Here is a 19,962-nt window from a genome sequence, read left to right on the forward strand (position 1 = left end):
CATCTTACGGATATATAGGTGATATAGTATTGGGCTATAGAAGCTACATTGTCATAACATTGAACAAGGAACAAAATCTAAGCCACCAAACTGTATCAATTCATTCCCCCCCCCCCCATCTCAGGGGACAATCCCATAATGCCAAAGCTATGATCTCAACATAAAGGCCTTATTTTGAGAATCCAAATCAGTCGTCTAGCAATTTTAGCATATTATATCAGCGACGTAGGTGTCTGAATATTGCCATTTTCTGTATACGTATATGTAGCCAATATTTTTGGCACCATGTAAAGTAGAATAATAAGAGGATATATACGATCCCGACGATGTGGAGAGATAACATGCTCTACCATTATGTTGAGAGTGTACTGAGAGCATACATGACTCAAGAAGCAGTGTTTAGCAAATGTTATCAATATTTGCGAAAAATACAGAAGTTATGTATGCAGAACTTAAATTTAAGAACTTAGGCAATGTTTTTCATGGTTTGCAGAAAGTAACCATCGCACATGAGCTGCTTATCTTCATGTTTTTGGTCCGGGTCTAACATCCAGCTTCTCAAAAGGATATTCAAAGTAAACAATGCGGAAATTCCAGCAGATGACAGTGCTGGTTCTTTTGCTTGGTTCACTTATGATGCTTTCAGGTAATAATAGTCATGCCTTGTGCAAATTGGGGGTAAGTGTTTATAATGTCCATGCGTATGTCTTTCTGCACGTCTTAGAGACCAGGATAGCCACTTGTCTTATTGAGACTAACACTTTTTATATTTTATGCATTTACACTGCTGTATACCATTATATAATTATCCGTATCAACAGTTTGCCATTCTGTACATCTGTTTATCTCTAATTCAATCAGAATTCCGTCTATTTCATTCCTCTCTATCCGTCATTTGGCATCCTGTCTGCTTATCTCTAATTCTCATTCCATTGGAGTCTAACTGCACTTTACATGTATCTCTCCCAATACTACATTTCTTCTTCAATATATATGACTACCAACCACAATTACTTATTTATTATCAGAAATGAACGAGAAATTTAATTCTATGGGAAGGAGATTGCAGAAGACAAAGGAACGTTATCTTTGCTAATAATGTGGTTGTGTACACTTTAAAACTTTATTTTTTAAAAAAAGGTCGCGCGGTACCTACCACAAAATAAATAGGTATGGGAAGGAAGACTCAGCAAACAATTATTACTTTATATAGCCAATGAAAAATTATGGTTTAAATTTTATTAATTTTATGTCACGCGCTCTCGAGCAATGCACCTCTAGACAGGCGATTTTTTAAAATGTTTTTAATAATAACACTTCATATACACAGGTACAATAGTGTGTGTTTTGAACAGTTTTCTTGAACTGGAAGGTTTTATGAATGGTCGGAATACTTCAGATTGAGCAGAGTTATTTTAAAAATTAAGTTGTTTAGAATGCGAAGGTTTCTCGCTGAATTAGATTTATTCTAATCTATACTCTCCAAAGATGAAGTTGCGCTGACAACCAGTTTTACATACAATTAATTTTGATGGCACGAAAATATGTAAATCAGTCTTTAAAACAAAAATGAAAGCTATTCCGTGCAACATGTATCGAGTCTTTTCTACAGCTTAAAAACGAGCACAGCGCTCAGTATTGGCTTGCCGCTATGAGAAATCGCGCAGCAGCGTTCTAGTCATATATTGTTTATTTTCACACTAACGCGTTTTAATATCAAGATTTCCAATACTGAACCTTTAAAAATATTTTCGTGAACCTGAAATGTTCCTACTGGTGTAGTAGACACAGAAATTAGCGTTACAAAAAATTAAAAAATACCTCGAATTAAATAGAATGATCTAGATGCCTACCTATAAAATCAATATAAAATCTTTGTATAAATGATGTTATATATATATTTGATTTAATATATATTTACTTCAGTTTAATTGTTTGTCAGTTTTGTTTTTGTTTTCATTGCATGCTATTGTAATGTAAATTTATTTACTAGAGCTGATACTGTTTCCAGAAAATAGTTTGACCTTGACTGTTCGTTTTATAAACACCAGATGTTGAACTAGATCCTGACCTTTATTAAAAATTAGGAGCAACCACGTAAATAAGTTCTATTTTTATTTTAAAATGATTGGTTGTTGTCGAGGTCATGATGGGACTGCGTGTTTAAGATGTACACAACTTTTTTTAAATAGTTTTTATTTCTTAGAGTAAAGCGATTGGTTTTCGTCAGGGCCACACTGGGTGTACGTGATCTTTAACAAGTACCTAATTTCTACGGAGTTCTAGAACATGATCACGTGACCCCGTTTTACGTTTACAAGACAATATAACCTTTGTTTTGGAGAGTTATTCTCAGTAGAAACTGGTCTTTTTCTTACACTAGAAGTTGTATTTGTGCTGTTTGGAGTTATTTCAAATAACGTGGATTGGAGTTATTTCAAATTACTTTGATTCAAAAGGATTACATCCCCCCCCCCCGAAAATGCGTGTGCTCATGTAAAATTGTTGAAGAAGGACAGTTTTTATAAAACTTTATTCAGATTTGCAAAACCAGGAGTGATAATTCTTGTTTTTGAAAGAACTGAAGTCTTCAACACTACCGATTACATCATACGTCATTGTCTTCCATCTTGGATTCTTCGTCTGGACTGGAACTTGAAATCATTAGAACATTTTGTTGTTAGGACTTCGAAAATTTTATTCTTGGATTATTTTTGGATTTAATTCTTAAAACCGTAAGTTAATTTTCTCTTCTTAATTTTTACAGAATTTTTTTCCAGGAAAATAAATTATATTTTATCAAAGCTTATTGTTTTCACTCTTTCTTGTGTTACTGTTTATTCGAGCCTAAGTACGTAACAATGAATCATTATTTTTAACATGCAACAAATGACATTAATTGAAAGAAAATCAATTGATCAATCTGTACAACACAGTGGAACAGACTACTAACGCGCAAGTGTCACGCGATGTCCATATATACACATTTAATATTACGAGAAGCCCGATTGTTGCACTTGATCCGTGAGCTTTGCCGACGTATTCTGAATTCTTTCATGAGATAAATCGTGAGCAACATATAACGGCTGAGCAGGAACTAACCAGATTCTTTCTTTACTCTTAAACATTGCATGGTTATTAAATGCAACACAATTTTACCTTATATTTTGAAGAAATAATGAAACGTAATTCTGAATAAACCTCTCACTAAGGATGGATCAGGTGAGGTAGTTTATTTTGTGACTGTTCATGCTATACCCTGTACAATGTAAATGATATTACATACTCACTATGTATTTGTTTTCAACCAATATTTCTAGTCCTTTTAATTTTATAAGCAAACAATCATCGTATACAGTAGCATCTAATGTAACCTTTTCACATTCAAAAACAGGGATAGTGTGGTTGATGATGGTGTGAGATATCCACGTCTTATGGTCATTGGTTATCGTTATCTAGGAGATGATCGACCACGGTGGTATTGCCCTGATGGAGTAAATAATAACATAGAATAGGAAATTAAAGGAAGGAACAACAGAGTACAGAGCAGAGATATAGAGCTCCCCGTATGTAAAATACAACAATTTAATCAATTGCATAAACAAAAATTACATGTTAATGATTCGCTTTCTGCCAGAAAAAGAGGTAGAAAATTATGCGAAATTCATTTAGTTGTTCTATTACTTATAGAACACTCATCATATGATCGAGTGACAGGTCGAACTCAGATTGCCGACATGATAGCATCACATGCTGATTCCGGTCGTTCCCAAATCATTGCTGGCGATCAGTCGACGTTTCCGTTTAGTTGCGGACACGCGTCAGAATTTTCCTTCTCCTGGGATCCAAAAATATTCCCACCCCTTTCTGTCAAATATTATCCATATAAATTTAACAGAACTATCAATGGTAATTCACATTTAATAAACATAGAACTATTATAATAAACCGGTGCCTGGTTAGCGTTTACCACATTTTTAACTGAGCACGATGACATAATTTGCCATATCTGATTCCATCATTGCCATGCTGCCTTAAATTTACCAGCTGACCTTTCAGTCGACACAAGCTCTACACCATCGATCCATTCGGAAAGAATTCACAGCTTAATTACATACGACTTAATGGACTTCACTCCTTGTCCTAACTACGTTGCTTTACTGATTAGCGATTCCTTAATATTCATTTTTAGACATAGGGAAATCAATCATGAGAATAAATGATACAAAGATTTAAGACAGATAATTTACACATTCACCCTAATTACGTCAGAAAAAAAATGCACGAATTATTGTAATACATGATTCATATTACATACCAAACTTCTATATATCTGCTAATTCATAACAAACATGAATCATAAAACAGGCAATTACTTATTTCTGAAAAAAAGTAAAATGAAACATGAATTTAAGATGAATAAATTAAGCAATAGTTATAAACTTATATTAATGAACCATAATATGTAATCGAGATTAACGTTGCGATTTATCCGAAATAATGAGTATACGATTGTCAGAAGAGGAGCGTAAGTATCTTGCTGTTGTATACACATGGGTGAGGTCGGATAGGTATGTTGGACTAGAGTCCGACAGTGAAATGTAGCACAGAGAACAAATTTTGTGTTTGATTCTGGATCGAATGGATAGCCAGTGTAGGGTACAGAGCAGCGGGGAGGTGTGCTCTGAACGTGGTACTCTAAGTATGATCTGAGCAGCTGTGTTTTGAACTTTTTGAAGTTTCTGGAGCAGATATTGAGATGAACCAGACAGAACTGAGTTACAATAGTCCAGTCTTGAAAGTACTAATGAACACACAAGTGTTTTAGTGGCATCAACTGAAAGATATTTGCGAATGGAGCTGATGCGTCTCAGCTCAAGATATGCAGCCTTGCATATGTTCATGACATGTTGTGCAACGTGAGAGTACTGTCCAGAGTGACACTTAGGTTTCGTACTGATTGTGCGAATTTAATGTTGGTGTTGCTGATATTTATTGTTTGAGGTAAAGGATGTGAATGAGAAGGTGTTTGTGTTGTGATCAGAATGGCCTCATTTTTATCATCATTCATCTGCAGCTTGTTACATGTCATCCATGATTTCACATCAGTAAAGCACCTCTCTACACCTTGGATGGTAGCATCAACTTCAGTTGGGTGGCTAGATTGTATATTTGGGTGTCATCAGCGTCTAATTGGTGAGACACTGGATGATGATCTATGACACTTGAGAGCGACTGAGTGTACAGAATGAAGAGAAGAGGACGAAGAACATACCCCAGTGGAACACCACAATATAGATCAACTGGGCTGAAGTGTATTCCATTTGCAGATACAATTTGTGTCATGTTGACCAAGTAGGACGTGAACCACAGTAAGGCTGTATCATGACTGCCAAATACATGCTGGAGACGATGAAGTAATATATCATGGTCTATTGTGTCAAATGCTGCAGACAAATCACGGAGGGTGAGGACTGACGCAGAGAGAATGTCATTAACTACTCTTAGAAGAGTAGTTTCAGTACTGTGGCAAGGGCGATATGCAGATTGTACATTGCTAAAAAGTGTTTAAATTTAGATGAGATACAAGATGGGATAGAACAACATTTTCTAAGATTTTTTTTTTTATATGAATGGGAGATTAGAAACTGGGCGGTAGTTCTTTAATTCGTTATGGTCTAGTATTGGTTTCTTCAGCAGTGATGTTGGAATTGGATCAAGTTCACATGACTTTGGTGCACGCTTCATCAGGATTGTACGTACCAAATCCATAGAGACAGGTTCAAATGCTGCTAATGGTTGCCGCTCAGATTCCGTACCCCAACTGTATGGTGACGAGGAGTCAGTTGAAATTGTAGTGTCAAGCTTATCTCTAATGATTTGTACTTTGTCACAGAAGAAATTTGCAAACATGTCCGGAAGGTCGATTGGAGAGAAGGTAGATGGAAGTGGTGTAGATTTGTTCCTTGACATTAGCTTGTTAGTTATCTCGAAGAGCTCTTTGCAGCTGGAACTTTCCATGATCTTAGTAGTATAGTGGGCTGATTTCGCTGCATGGACTATATTTGTGACATTCTTCTTAGCGGCTTCATAGATTTGCTTATGAATAGTGAGTCTAGTGGAAAGCCAAATTTTCTCAGCTTTACGGCGGTCTCTTTTAGCAGTGCGAAGCTGGTCCCTAACACTGCTATACCATGGAGAACACTTCTGAATTGATCCTCTGCACTTGGTAGCTGGTGCATGTTTGTCAAACAATGAACGCAGGCAGTAATCAAGTTGTTCTGCGGTAGCAGATAAAGGTGGAGGGTTAGGGACTGATACATCAAGATGGCATATAATGCAGAGGTGATATGATGCAAGGTCATGGGATACCAGGGAGGACCGATGAATGTTATTATCAGGTCTATGAAGAATCCAGTCTAAAATGTGACCATGTTTATGGGTGGGTTGGTTATCTGATTGAGGTTGAAAACATTAATGGAATCTATGAGTTTTTATGTATTCGGGTTTCCGGGACAGTCAAAGTGAAAGTTGAAATCTCCAAGAATAATCAGGTTGCCACCTATCGAATTTCCATAGTCCAGGAGATTCAGAAACTGCTCCAAAAAGAGAGAGTCAGTCAGCTTGTTTTTTTTTTCTTCTACTAGGAGGAGGGCGGTATAGGCATTGTGAGTGTGGCTTGGACTAGTTCAAACGATGTGTGGTCGAAATTGAATGTTGTGGTGTGGTTAAGACGTTTTATCATCGAGTTCTTTGTGATGACAGCAATTCCACCTCCGCGAGAATTACGGGGCAACGACTTGATGGAATAACCAGTGGGTGTTAGATCCACTCACTAGGGCTCGTCGCCTGATGTTTTTAGCCGTGTTTCTGTCAGGAAATAATAGGTCAATATTCTGGTCGTTGATAAAATTAACTATATCTGTGCGCTTTTCCGGTGGTTCTACTGAATGGGCATTGAATAATGCAATACGCGGAGGTATCTCTTGGATAGTTGACACAAAGGTTGACGAATTAATTGGGATTTGAATTAGGTTATCTAAATTAACGATCGAATATTTTTAAATTGTTCAGCCGAAATAAGGGAGATAACTGGAATTATTCTTCCTGTTTTACGCCGGCCAGCCTTGAAACAACGTTTCTTTTTGCGCTTCTGTTTACATTTAGGTAATGATGAATGTAGTCCTAGTTCATTTAGTCTAGAGCGCAATGTAGTGTGGAGAGCCAAGGAGTGATCATTTAAAGCAATTAATGAGGGCCCATCGTAGCATGAACGGGCGAGATTCACGTGATGGCGGTTTGTTCAAAAACAGTGGAGCAAGACAGCTGAGAAAAAGTCTAATTGTTTTCATTTCCAAAACAAGGGGATGAATAAACACATACGATTTAACCGCCAATACGTAATGAACACAATAACGTAGATGAAAACAGGAACACATATAATGAAAACGGCCCTAAAAAACGGAACAGCTGCTTCAAGCCGGTTAAGCGATAGCGGCCATCTTGTTTCAATTTTATGACACCTGTTTCAGAGGAACACAACTTCCTAAAATATTTTCCCCTGGTTAATGTCGCTTTGGACCGTTAGCTATCCTAGCCAATATATCAAGCTTAATGTTTACTCCTCAAGCTGACCACGAAAGAATGTACTGCAAAATTACCTACAGAAGTATATGAAGAAATAAATTATCAATACAAAAATATATCTGATAAACGTAGGTGGTACGTGCTCAGTGGTATCTTCGATAAGCAATCCCAAACTTATCAGGTTTGAAAGGATATGAGAAATGTATACATCAAATAATCCCATCCATTTTCTTAATTTTTATGTTTGATTTTACAAGTGTGAATTCAAAATCTTAAGTGTATTTATTTCTTTACCTGACAATGTGGAGTGTTCTTGAAACTTTACAATTACTATAAAACACAAGACAATGATAATTTCAAGTTTAACAAAATTGTATTACTTTTCCACAATAGTACATTTTTTTTAGAAATAAAAATATGCCTTCTACTTCTGAAGACAAGAGTTTTCGGCTTCATCTGTATCCAAGTCCATTCCATACCGTAGTGTTATCTATTTTGTGTGTTTAACTTTTTAACATCATTCTAGATGGTAAAGATTATGCGTATAAACATATTACACAGATAATGTTTGTCCATAATTGTAGATTATATTTCAAGATAATGATGCTATTAAAAGGTAATTTCCTTTGGTTCGGGTTCTAGACCCAGCCTTCAGGACGAACTTAGATCAGGTGGGATGTATTACGACATATGTCACGAGGGAATGTACTGTGATATAGTCGTAATAGTGTCACAGATATGTGTAGAAGTAGAAAGAAGTAAATAATTATTCATATTCATATTTTCATTACTGTTCTTATTTTATTTTCAATCTGTTGAAGTAGTTAATGTTCTTAGATTTCATTTGAGAGGAATCATTTATTTAACTTATTTATCCGATCTACAAAGTTCACATGACTGTTTCGACTAACCGATATTTCGGAATTATTGTGAATTCAATCAAAGACATTTTGGAGAATGCCAGACAGATCAAGACTGTTGGCACTTCAGCACATTCAATAATATTGGTACATCAGTACATCCAAGAACTGGAATTTATCTAATTTTTATGAGTATTAGGTATTTAATCAACAAAACTGTACGTTTCTCTTGGCATGGCTTCTGTAAACCGTCCATGCTTCGCTAGCATAAGGCAGGGTCGGCAACATAATGGCTTTGTAAACCTTAAGTTGTGTTTGTAGGCTGATACCTCTGATCTGACGCATTTGCACGTAGTGTGCCAAAGGCCACACTTTCTTTTATCAATTATTGCATTGGTTCATCATTGATATGAATCGCACGTAACAGCGTGCTGAGATAGTTGAACTTGTCCACTGGCATGAGAGTTTGGCTATTTACTGTGATAGTAGGATGTAAGTAAAGGTTTCCTGATGCAGGTTAGTGCACTACCTCTGTCTTCTTGATACGACTGTGAGACTGAAATTGTCACAAACTGAAGAGAAGTGGTCGATACTGTTTTGCATGTCAGGCTCAGAGTTGGTATCCAGTGAATAGACGTCAGCAAACAGGAGATAACTAAGAGTCACTTTCTGTTACTTCGTTTTTGCCTATAGTCTTCTCTGATTCAATAGATTGCCATTAGTTTTGCATTTTGTCAGTCCCAGCTCAATAATCATGGAAGGCGTTAGAAAGTATTGCTGTAAACATTATACTGAAGAGGGTTGGGGTCAACACACATCATTGCTTGCCTCCATTGGTGAATTCGGAGTGGTTCAAACGACTCAACTCCATCCCCTAGACGAGCAATCACAGAATTGCCGAACCATGACGATACATTTCTCTCGACAACAAATTTTGTCATGATCTTTCAAAGCCCTCCTCTGCTGATTGTATCCATTTTTGCCAATGACTCCTGGTGATACCGGGTCGTCTGTGCCAACTCTATCATTGAAGTCACAAAGGATGATAAGCTTGTCTGCCTTTGGTACTTCTGCAATCAGATGACTACCCTTTCACGGCATATTAACACGTGGAAGTACTGAGTTATTCCAAGTAAAGTTGGTTTATTGGTTGTTATTAGTTTAACGCTATTATAGGCACAATATACATTATACATGAATGCCAGTATATTTTGGTGGAGTAAGAACCCTGATAAAACCCTGGCAAGAACCGACCCACAGGAAGCGACTGGCAAGCTTTCTCACATACGTAATTTGGCCGAGCCGAGACTCGAACCCACGCGAAGAGAGGTTAGATGTCAGTGATCTGTAAAAGCGAGTGATTTAGACTACTTGGCCACCCGAGTAAAGTGACTTGTACAAATTCACACCACGGATAGCTGATCAACTGCCTATGATATCTTTTAAACTATATATATATATATATATATATATATATATATATATATATATATATATATATATTGTTATTGCTTTCTCTAATCTGCCTGAAAGATCTATTTCTAAATTTACCAGTGACAAGAATGGTTGCTGTAGATGCATTGTAAGTCGTTGGTTTCTTTAATCTCCCTCTATATTTGATAATTTAATGATTTAACAAAACATTTTAATTTAATAAGCAATTGTTCTAGAGACATATAAATGATTCTGTGTTTCTTCTAGCCCAAATGTGGGATTATTTCTTGAAATGTTTTTTTCTTTTTTCAAATGGGTATTTTGAGAAGTCAAGCAATTGTCATCATTTCTTCTTCTTAAATCGGGAAGGATTGTACTAAGTTATTTTGTAGTCTAAACTGTTACCAGTTGTCGCATAGTATGCGTAATAAGAGTTTTCCTTTTTCCCTCTCTGGACATTTCCGAGAAAAAGTTAAGAAAGGAATATTTTGAAAAATAGAACTTAGGTTAAAAGTTTTATCACACTATGTAGACCACATGGAGAAGCGAACATAACCCTTGTGTACTACGGAAGTAGTTAAAGCCGATGTGCCACATGCTTCATTTAAGATGCATGAAGTTTTGTGATATGCATCTGCATTACATTATTATTATTATTATTATTATTATTTACAGTGATGTTCAGTGCAATGGTGAGATCTAACGTTCAGCACAGGTTCGGAAACATCACTACAATGTCACTGAATCAACAAACCCTTGACAAATCAAGACTTACAGATACAGGTAAATAAAAGTGTTCTATGGTGCTCTGCTATTTTGCTTAATCAGTCTGGTAGAGTATCGATCACTTTCAGTTAAATTACCGAATCGACCCTTTCAATGATTGATTTGGTTGAAATCCAGAGCTGCGCCATTCCCACCGTTTCTGCTTAAAACATTTTGAAAAATAGTACCCGTTTTTTGGAAAGGCGAAACGGCAGAAACAGTTAATTGATTATTACTTGATCATCGATAAGTTATAAGATATGATGATTATCTTATTCCCATTGCTACTAGGAGGGCACCACAATTCTCACGAGTAAGCGGCATTTAAATTTATTGTTTGGGGTAGGTGGGTGGTTAAGCAAAAAACTTCAAAAGATCAACCTTTTAAAATGCGGAACCGAGGTAGATCAGTCGTTAGAGCGTATCTCGTATTTCTTGTCGGCTGCCTCCGTGTGTCATTTGGAAAGGCACTTAGCTCCCATTTTCTCGGCATGATATAGCGAATAATGTGTTCAACGTTCCGCTAAAAAATTAAATATCCAATCAGTGAACTTCCACCGTACTATTTGATTGGCCATGCAAGATTATCCATATAGCTTTCTTAATGTCTTGATGGAAAACAGGAAACGGAAAATTGAAAGTCGGAATTTTGTCTTAGTTGGTTGACGGAGGAAATGTTATTGAAGAAAATTATAATAATTAATATCTTTGCCTTTCTTGTAAGAGCTTTACCGTAGTTTTATATGCAAAATAGTGCTGAATTAGAAACAGTCAGGACTGGAAAGGAGCAAACGGTTGGTAGTTTGTTGACATGAATGATGCTGCGCTTTTGTAATTACAACTTCGCGACTAAAGCTATTCCGGACGAAGCAAAAGGAGAATAACACAATTTGCAACGAAATTATCTCTTTCCAGAACAACCGCTTATGATCTTGATAAATGCTTATATGCATTCGGGTTCAACTTTCACCGGCGAGTTATTGGGGCACAGAAGGGATTCTTTCTACGTGTACGAGCCGCTTTGGAAGTTAGCAGAAGAAGAATTCTTCAATGGTACCGACCAAGTGTGCAACATTGTGGTTCCAAAGTGTGGGTAAGCTGTCCATAAAATGACATTTCACCGTTCCAACCCACCTGAATGCTTGCATATCACTGTATGCCTCAGGAAAAGTCGGAACGATTCTGAAAATGGAGTTTCCATACCCATAATTCTCCGCTTGAGGGATAGTGTTGAGAAACAGAATATCTAAGTTTGAAAACTAAGGGCTTCTCTTCGAGAATCCGAAAGCAGTGGAAGCAGGGACTCTCGTAACTAAGAAGTCCGAGCGCAAATTAAATCCTTTGAACTGTTACTTTTCTGATAAGCAAATTTGATAGGCATAAAAAGATAGTTCAGCGAAATTAAATCAATGAGGAAGTATTCAATATCTTGAGACAGCAAAATGTTATCGCCGCTAAAAAGGCATGTTTACAGGACGGTTGCAATTAGTTTGACAAGAAGGTCACAGACCAACCGAGCGCATGCGCTCTCTAAACTATTTACTTAATTGTGTAAAATAAGATGATGTAGAGTCCAGCCAGGTTATGAGAGAGAGAGAGAGCAATGTCTTCTTGCATGGAAATGCTGGTTTCAGCTGGTATGGCCTTTTCACTCCGTGTGCTATAATCGAACATCAGTGTTTAGCATGCTGCTGCTGTACGCCAATCTGTTTAAAATCAAATCTCCACTGCCCTACGTAGGACAGTGAATATCTGGTTTTAATCAGAATGTGTCGTACATTTTTGTGTGTGCTCAAACTTTTCCCTGATGCGGCGTCATATATTTATACACAGTTCTTATAAATCTGTGAATGTACCGCGCTTTAATATCGGTCGAACGTCAAATCTGTAACATTAAAATCCACGATACACAGTCGACTGTCGTAAAGACACAACCATCCCTGCCACAGCTCCAAGGAGAATTACATTGTGGTATTTTAGAAGGAAGCGGTTAAGGGAGATAACAGTTTTATGTTGAAGATTTGCGGTTAACAATGGTGGTTTAACTGCTGTAAAATTATCAATGAAGACTGATTGGGACTTTGCTTTAAATACGAGAGTGTTATGTTCGGTCGAAATGACTGAACAATAGACTGGTTTACAACCAATGTACCTAGTTGTTGACTTATTTTGAAACGTATAGGTTCCGCTTTGTGGTTTTGGGAGCATCGTTGGAAATAGAAAAGGCAGATAGCAAGGTTATTTGGTCCACAAATCTCGCAATATAGAGAAAGTTACCATACACTGACATGCCTTTCACCAGATTAGATTGACATCTAGTTTTTAATCACCACTAGGAAAACTATCTGCTGTCTGATTCCAGATGAAAAGGACTGCCTCTGTGTGCTGATGAAATGAACTTTAAATAGCATAATACACACTGACTTTTTCTGCCCTTTAAATACAGAAAGAAATCTTCACACAGTATGCATCACTGTTCTCTGTAAGTGCACTTACACAATTTTTGAATATAAAAAAAAACATAAACATTATCTTTTTTGTGGAAAAAATATAATTTTCATCTGAAGTTCAGGAATGCGGAGCTTGAAATCTTTCATGACATCCATATTAGAAATAATTCATAGCTGTGTACTTTAAAACCCAAATCACTCACCACCATCCCATCATCCAGACATAAAAATTAAGAACAATGTTGATTCATTACACGCGCACACACACACACACACACACACACACACAAGATATGCATATTTTTCGTTTTATATAAAAGAATCATAAGTGGTGAAAATCAGGGGAATACTTTTTCTTTACATTATAAACCCTTTGCAAAAACCTGACACTGAAGCGGAACCATAATACATCATTCTCTGTTTCCGGCACTGCAGTCCCCAATTCTACAGTAAAATTCAATTTGAAGAAAAGTCCGTTTGCTTGCTAGTATGATTTGAAACGCAAATGTAATAGACACAATGATCACAAACCCTGCATACGAAAACGTTTATAATGTCAACGACAGATGGTAAATCAACGACGGAGAAACGCGTTGCATCAAATCGTGTAAACATTACAATGAAGGAGGGTAAAAATGTATAGCTTACGATAGATTTTCTATCCTCCGATGCAAGCTATGTTCTGTACCATTCATTTGTCGCAAGTTTATCAATACAATATATTGCAGGCTTCCTTTCGATGTCAATTTATCCTCCACCATTGACATTTGAGTGACTTGGTCAACCCGTTGCGGATCATTAAAAGAAGCGCATTCTGCTTATGGCGACCAAGAGCGATGTATTAATTCCACAAGGATTGTATAGACTAAGATTAGAAAATGTATTGGTGTCTGGTATCCAACCCGACGATAAACTCGTGTTATTATCGTTACAGACCACCAAGGGAAAATTCTTCATTCAAACAGGCGATACAAATTTTGAGTGACATATACCAGTGCAATTTCGATTCCTTTGAAAAATCTGTGCTTGCACATTTTACCGCCAGAAAGTCAGGTAGGTACCTTTCGTAGGTCCCCTCGAGGGACTTAACTACGGTGCAAACACCATTTACCAATGGATGGGATATATGTGGCAGTTTACGTGTTAACGGGTTGTGCTGTGACGTCTCGAGGAATTTAGGCGCCCGGGAGCAATTGTGTTTACTGGAGCCCCTACTATGCCACAGAGAACGTGGTTTATGTCAGTAGCCAATCTCCGTCCACCTACCCCACATAACCATATACGTTTTGTGAAGAAATGCATCCGTTACACTAAAGTGAGGTGAAATGCTATAAAAATTTCAGCTGCAACAACAAAGCTTAAGACGGCACCCCCTCCATTGCATGGCGGCAGATAGCAACTGCTTCGCAAGACCCCCCCCCCTTCGCTGCCACTGAGAATGTGACATGTCATGTCACACACACACACACACAGATATATATATATATATATATATATATATATATATATATATATATATATATATATATATATATATATATATATATATATATGAAACCGAAAGTCAAATTTAGTTTTATATTTATGTCTGTATACGAATATTATTCAATATTGGTCTTTTCAATCTCCATACATCATTTGTAAATGTGTATTTTTTTATAATTGTGTGTGTGATTTAGATTATTAATGTAGCTTTAACAATTTTCCGGTGATATCGCTACGATGACTGCATTGTGGCAGTTTAAGGACATACGGTACTAGTGGTATGTAAATTCTGTTGTAGGAAAAAGGATCTTTTGAGAGCTTATCCTAGTTGTAAGTGAAAAAAGAGACATTGTTTTATTGATGGAATTTCAGTCCTTTAACAGTCTTGAGTTTGGAACACTCATTACTAAAATTAGCACCTGACTCTTTGGTGCGGAATTGAAAGCACATGTTTCAAACACACGCAGGTCGAGAAAATGCCGCGGCTCATAGTCCTTTCCTCTACACAGAAGCTGACATCCTGGTTTCATTTATACTGATAAATATAGTTTTGATCATGAGCACTCAAAAATTTTAAGTTATTGAATTTTTAATATCATGGTGTTTGCATAGGTTTGCTATGGGAACTGAATTAGTACCGTGAGTTCTTAAAGTGATGTCTTTCACTGGGGCATCAAGCCGCCGACACCATGCCAACCAGTCCTAACGCTAACCTCTTAACGCTGAGCGCCTATCGATGCAGCTGTTAGTACCCACGATCTCCCGCATGCGGGGCGGACGCTCTAACCACTAGGCCACCGGAGTGGTCTTTATACTTGTTTTTATTTCAATACTCAAACGATGTCGATATGTTATTGTAAATGTAATATATATTTCGTAAATAGTCCCAGTATCATATATCCTACTCTCTCTTGGTTTCCTCTTTGTTTTAAAATGTGGTCGAATGACTGCTTGTGTTCTGCATGAGACGCACCATGAAATTTTATTACCGGAACCGGCTTAGCTCTGGTACAAACAAAAACATCATCCAGTGCTAAATCTCTGCTTAAGATTTTTCTGTTTTCCAGTTTAGTTTTTTGAAGAAAAATATTGTTTCTTTTGGAGAATCACTTTTTCTTTGCTTTCTTGCTTTTGTATTTTAGCTCGGTATGTTAACAACAACAAACAAAACCCCACAAATACACTACAATAAAACAAAATGTCATCGACTCTACTGACAAATTATTGGCCGAATGAAATTCGTAGGACTGAACAATAAGACCGACTCTTCATCCTTTTCTTCTCTTTAATAGCTGTGTATTGAGATTATATCAGATATGTTTGAGAAACTCCAAATATTTTATTTGAACCTGTATCATGCAAAGAAAGATTATTGAACTTGTCTCAAAATACACCAACACGATAAGTCTGACTAACTACATAATTCCTAGTTTTGAAAACAAAAACAAGTTATTAAAATAGATCATTCCATGTATTCTTCAGACGTACCCACAAGCTGGGTTATATAAAAATTCATTCGTAAAATCGATCTCAGAATGCTGTCCAATTTTTTGCTGTTGATATATCCACAAGTCACTGTGTTCAAAACGATAGGTGAATAACAACAGATGCGACCAGTAATCTCTGACTTGACCCTAAGTCAGGGAGGGGTAACCTTCAAACTCGTTTGCAATCCCGTTGCATGCCGGTAGCCAGGTCTAAGTCCATTTTCATTCAGGACCGATTACTTATTGCAAAAGGTGCTTTTGTGAAAAACGTATATTAGCACCATCATTCATTCAAGAAGATTAGTGATATAAAAAAAGGGGGGGGGGGCGGTATTTATGGAAATGGCCGCTGTAGCTGATATGTTTGTGGTCAGGTAAGTACCACTCTCATTCAGGACTAGTTCAAGGGAAGCAGTTATGGAGATATTTTCAAAATGACTAATAAGACAGTCATTTTGCAGGTTGGGGTGGCATAACTCTAATATTGGGAAAATACATATTGCAAGAAGTATTTTAGTGAAAATCCCTGTTTAAAATGCAAACCTAGTGTCAATACTATTATCCGTTCAGGAGGAATAACGATAACACGATTTTAATGATGGCCTCCTTTGCGAACACGTTAGACGTTATATTGACACAATTTTTGAATAAAATACCATTTAAATATCATAAGAAGACTTCTAGTAAAAATCCATATAGACGTGAATATCCGTTTAGGAGAAGGAACGGCAGCAAGCAGGGCTGGCCTTAGGCCGATTGGACCGAGAGAGTAATTTTAAAGCGATGGAAGAAAATTTTAAGTTCAATATAAAACTTATTTAAAAGTTTATCTCCAAATGCAGTGCACACACGGGGCCCCGCCAGATTGGTCTAAATCGGGCCCTGCGTTTGCTAAGGCTGTTACTGGCAACAATATTTTCAAGATGGCCTCCATGACGACCCATACTGAGTGTCATAGCGGTACCATTTTAATTTAGGACAAAGCAGACTTTGCGATGAGTGTCTTTATGAAATTTCATGTCAATCATCTTAGCAGTTTAGGAGGAGTAATGATAAAACACTTGCGCAAACACACGGACACCAGGTGACGGACGACAGGTCGTCACACTTAAGCTCTTTTGGTCTTCGACTAGTGAAGCTAAAAGCAATGTCTACGATTCATAAATATACAATAAGTTGTCTGCTTAAAGTATGCTTTACTTATTGGATTTCACCAAATTAATGATGGAAAGGCTCAAACTAGAGTTGTGTTCGTTGTATACTAATGCTTCACCCCCCCAACCTTTGTAATATATAAATTATCCAAAATAAACACACAAATTAACAAATGTCTGACGAATGGACGGACGAAAAGAGGACGGACAAATATAACACTATATATCCTATACATAAATATCGTTGTTAGTTTCCACGACGTTACCTCGATTTCTTGTTAATGTCTAGGAAATGGCGAGACTTCGTCAAACCTTTAATATAAAATGACTTATAACGCATGATATTTCGTACCTATATAGGTGTTTGTTCTTTTTCTAGGGTGTTGTAATTCCACAAATATTTTTTGTTTTCATGCTCTAGTCATGTCATTCCGGAAGACTCAAAGGACGAAAGCGTGTTCTTTTCTTCTTCAGAATATAATAAAAATATCAAATATACAATACAGAGGGTTCATTATAAACAGTACCCAGACCTTAACAAAGGACAAAAGCCTCGTTTATTTATTAATTTTCTTTCTCTCCAAACAAGGCAACAAGGCACATTTTTCAGTTTAGTTCAATTCTCGTTGACCCAAAATCACTAATTTGCTGTATATTTTACTGTTTAATGTATATATGTTGTTGTTGCGATACAGGTGGAAGCTTTTCGTCTTTCGTTGACTGCAAAGAGAAAGAGGGGAATAACTGTGTACAAGAACTTAAAAACTCCTGCATTTCAGCGCGCCACAGAGTGACTAAGGTTTTGCGATTATCAGTTAGCAATCTCAAGATTCTGCTTGACTCTTTCAAATACATGAAAATTGTTCATTTATTCCGTGATCCGAGGGCTATGATCTGGTCGCGGATCCGAAGCTGGTTCTGGTTCAAGCGAGAGGATTCATTGATGAAAAGTCATCTTGCAGCTCAGTGTTCAAGAATGCTCAGTGACTACAAAGAAGGTTTAAAGTTGATAAAAGAATACCCAGGTCGTTTTAGATTTTTGATATACGAAGACATTATGGACGATAGGACGAATAAAGCAAAGAAATTATACGAATTCCTGGGTATGGAGTGTTCTAGTGAGGAAGAGGCTTTAATTCAAATGTTAGAAAGAGCTACAAAGACCAGACAGCTACCAGAGGACATGTCCAAATTCAGTCACATTAAAACTCCAGCCTTCGCTTGGAGGATTCTTCTGCGATGGAAGACAGTTCAAATTGCGGACAGTGTTTGTCGGGACGCATATAAAACTCTTGGATACATATCCTTTCCGGACGAATCGACATATTCTAATTATTCATTCGTTTCATTTAGAGTACCAGGTTTTCTGTCTCTGTAACTGACTTGCGATAACAGATGCTTAGGAAGTGCACGGAGCGCGTATGTAGACAAGTACATAGGCTGGTAGTAATAATGATTTTAATATATTCTAAAACAGAGTACGTATTCATTCTTGGAATTCGAGGCATGACAGAACCCAAACAAATACTAACTTTTTAAAGTCTTTATGTCTAATTGCACACGCGGTCTGCTCATTCTGGTTCATTTACTTCGTGTGAGGCTATAGGGACGTGAAGTTGTCAGAACAATCTATAAGGAAACTCGATTATATATATATATATATATATATATATATATATATATATATATATATATATATATATATATATATATATATATATATATTATATATATATATATATATATATATATATATATATATATATATATATATATATATAATATATATATATATATATATATATATATATATATATATATATATATATATATATATATATATATATAATATATATATATATAATATAATATATATATAATATATATATATATATATATATATATATATATATATTATATATATAAAAAACCCGAGGAAATGGCAGCACAGGCAGCGGAATGTCGCCTGTGATTTGCGCAATGTTCTGATACTTGATCTGAGATTGAGGAGTGCCTCAGAGAGGGTGCAGCTCTACTCTACTGAGGGAGTGACTTTGTCAATTATTCCACAGGATTTTCTTTCTGTCATTTCTCTTTTCGTTGATTGTTTTGCATTAACCAAACAATCTGCTATCTTGTGTTAGTGCTTTTTGTCAGTGTCGAAATACATAGCTCTATTGCTTTGGTATTGTGTGAACTCAATCTAATGTTCAGACCATTCTAAGACTAATACGACTTAGAATGAGTTCAAAATTAATATCGGGCCTTAGAAGTGTATTTGGCTAGCTCAGTTGTAATATGCTGCAATAAATGTCTTTCTGATGCATCATTTATTGAGTTACTGTTGTGGTTCGTATGACCTGAAGTACATTCAAAGCTACGAGATTTTCGCATTCCTTAGTCTGCTTTCCTTGTCATTGCAGGGACTCGATGATATTTTGTTTTATAAGATAAAATTCGTGGTTCAGAAATATTATCATATGCCAATATGAGATTTAAAAAAATAATAAAAATTGTTAACTGGTTTAGCAATACCATATCATTACGGTCCAAGACCTTGGGGAATCTTTTGTGTTTAAAAATAGGAGTTGTCCAGAAATGTTTTCGTACAGGTAAATTAAGTTTTAAATTACAAAAGCATGATTGCACCGGCATTCTCTAACACTCGCTTACTGCATGTACTTATAAACTTTCCTCAAATTTACTTTTGTTCTTTTCTGAACTTGCAATTATCGTTTTT

General features: G+C 36.4%; 1 protein-coding gene across 1 annotated transcript; it reads left to right on the plus strand.

Moving 5' to 3' along the window:
- Positions 1–374: 374 nt before the first annotated feature.
- Positions 375–18,849, plus strand: LOC149781853 (carbohydrate sulfotransferase 1-like). The gene is made up of 5 exons (XM_089936048.1): positions 375–646; positions 10,557–10,664; positions 11,562–11,739; positions 14,031–14,149; positions 17,918–18,849. Exons 1-5 carry the CDS (start codon positions 583–585, stop codon positions 18,598–18,600), a joined length of 1,152 nt encoding a protein of 383 aa, XP_089792174.1. The 5' UTR covers positions 375–582; the 3' UTR covers positions 18,601–18,849.
- The last annotated feature ends 1,113 nt before the right edge of the window (positions 18,850–19,962 follow it).

This window comes from Sinohyriopsis cumingii, chromosome 15 (assembly GCF_028554795.1).
Source record: "Sinohyriopsis cumingii isolate HCF-2022 chromosome 15, ASM2855479v2, whole genome shotgun sequence".
Classification (NCBI taxonomy): Eukaryota; Metazoa; Mollusca; class Bivalvia; order Unionida; family Unionidae; genus Sinohyriopsis; species Sinohyriopsis cumingii.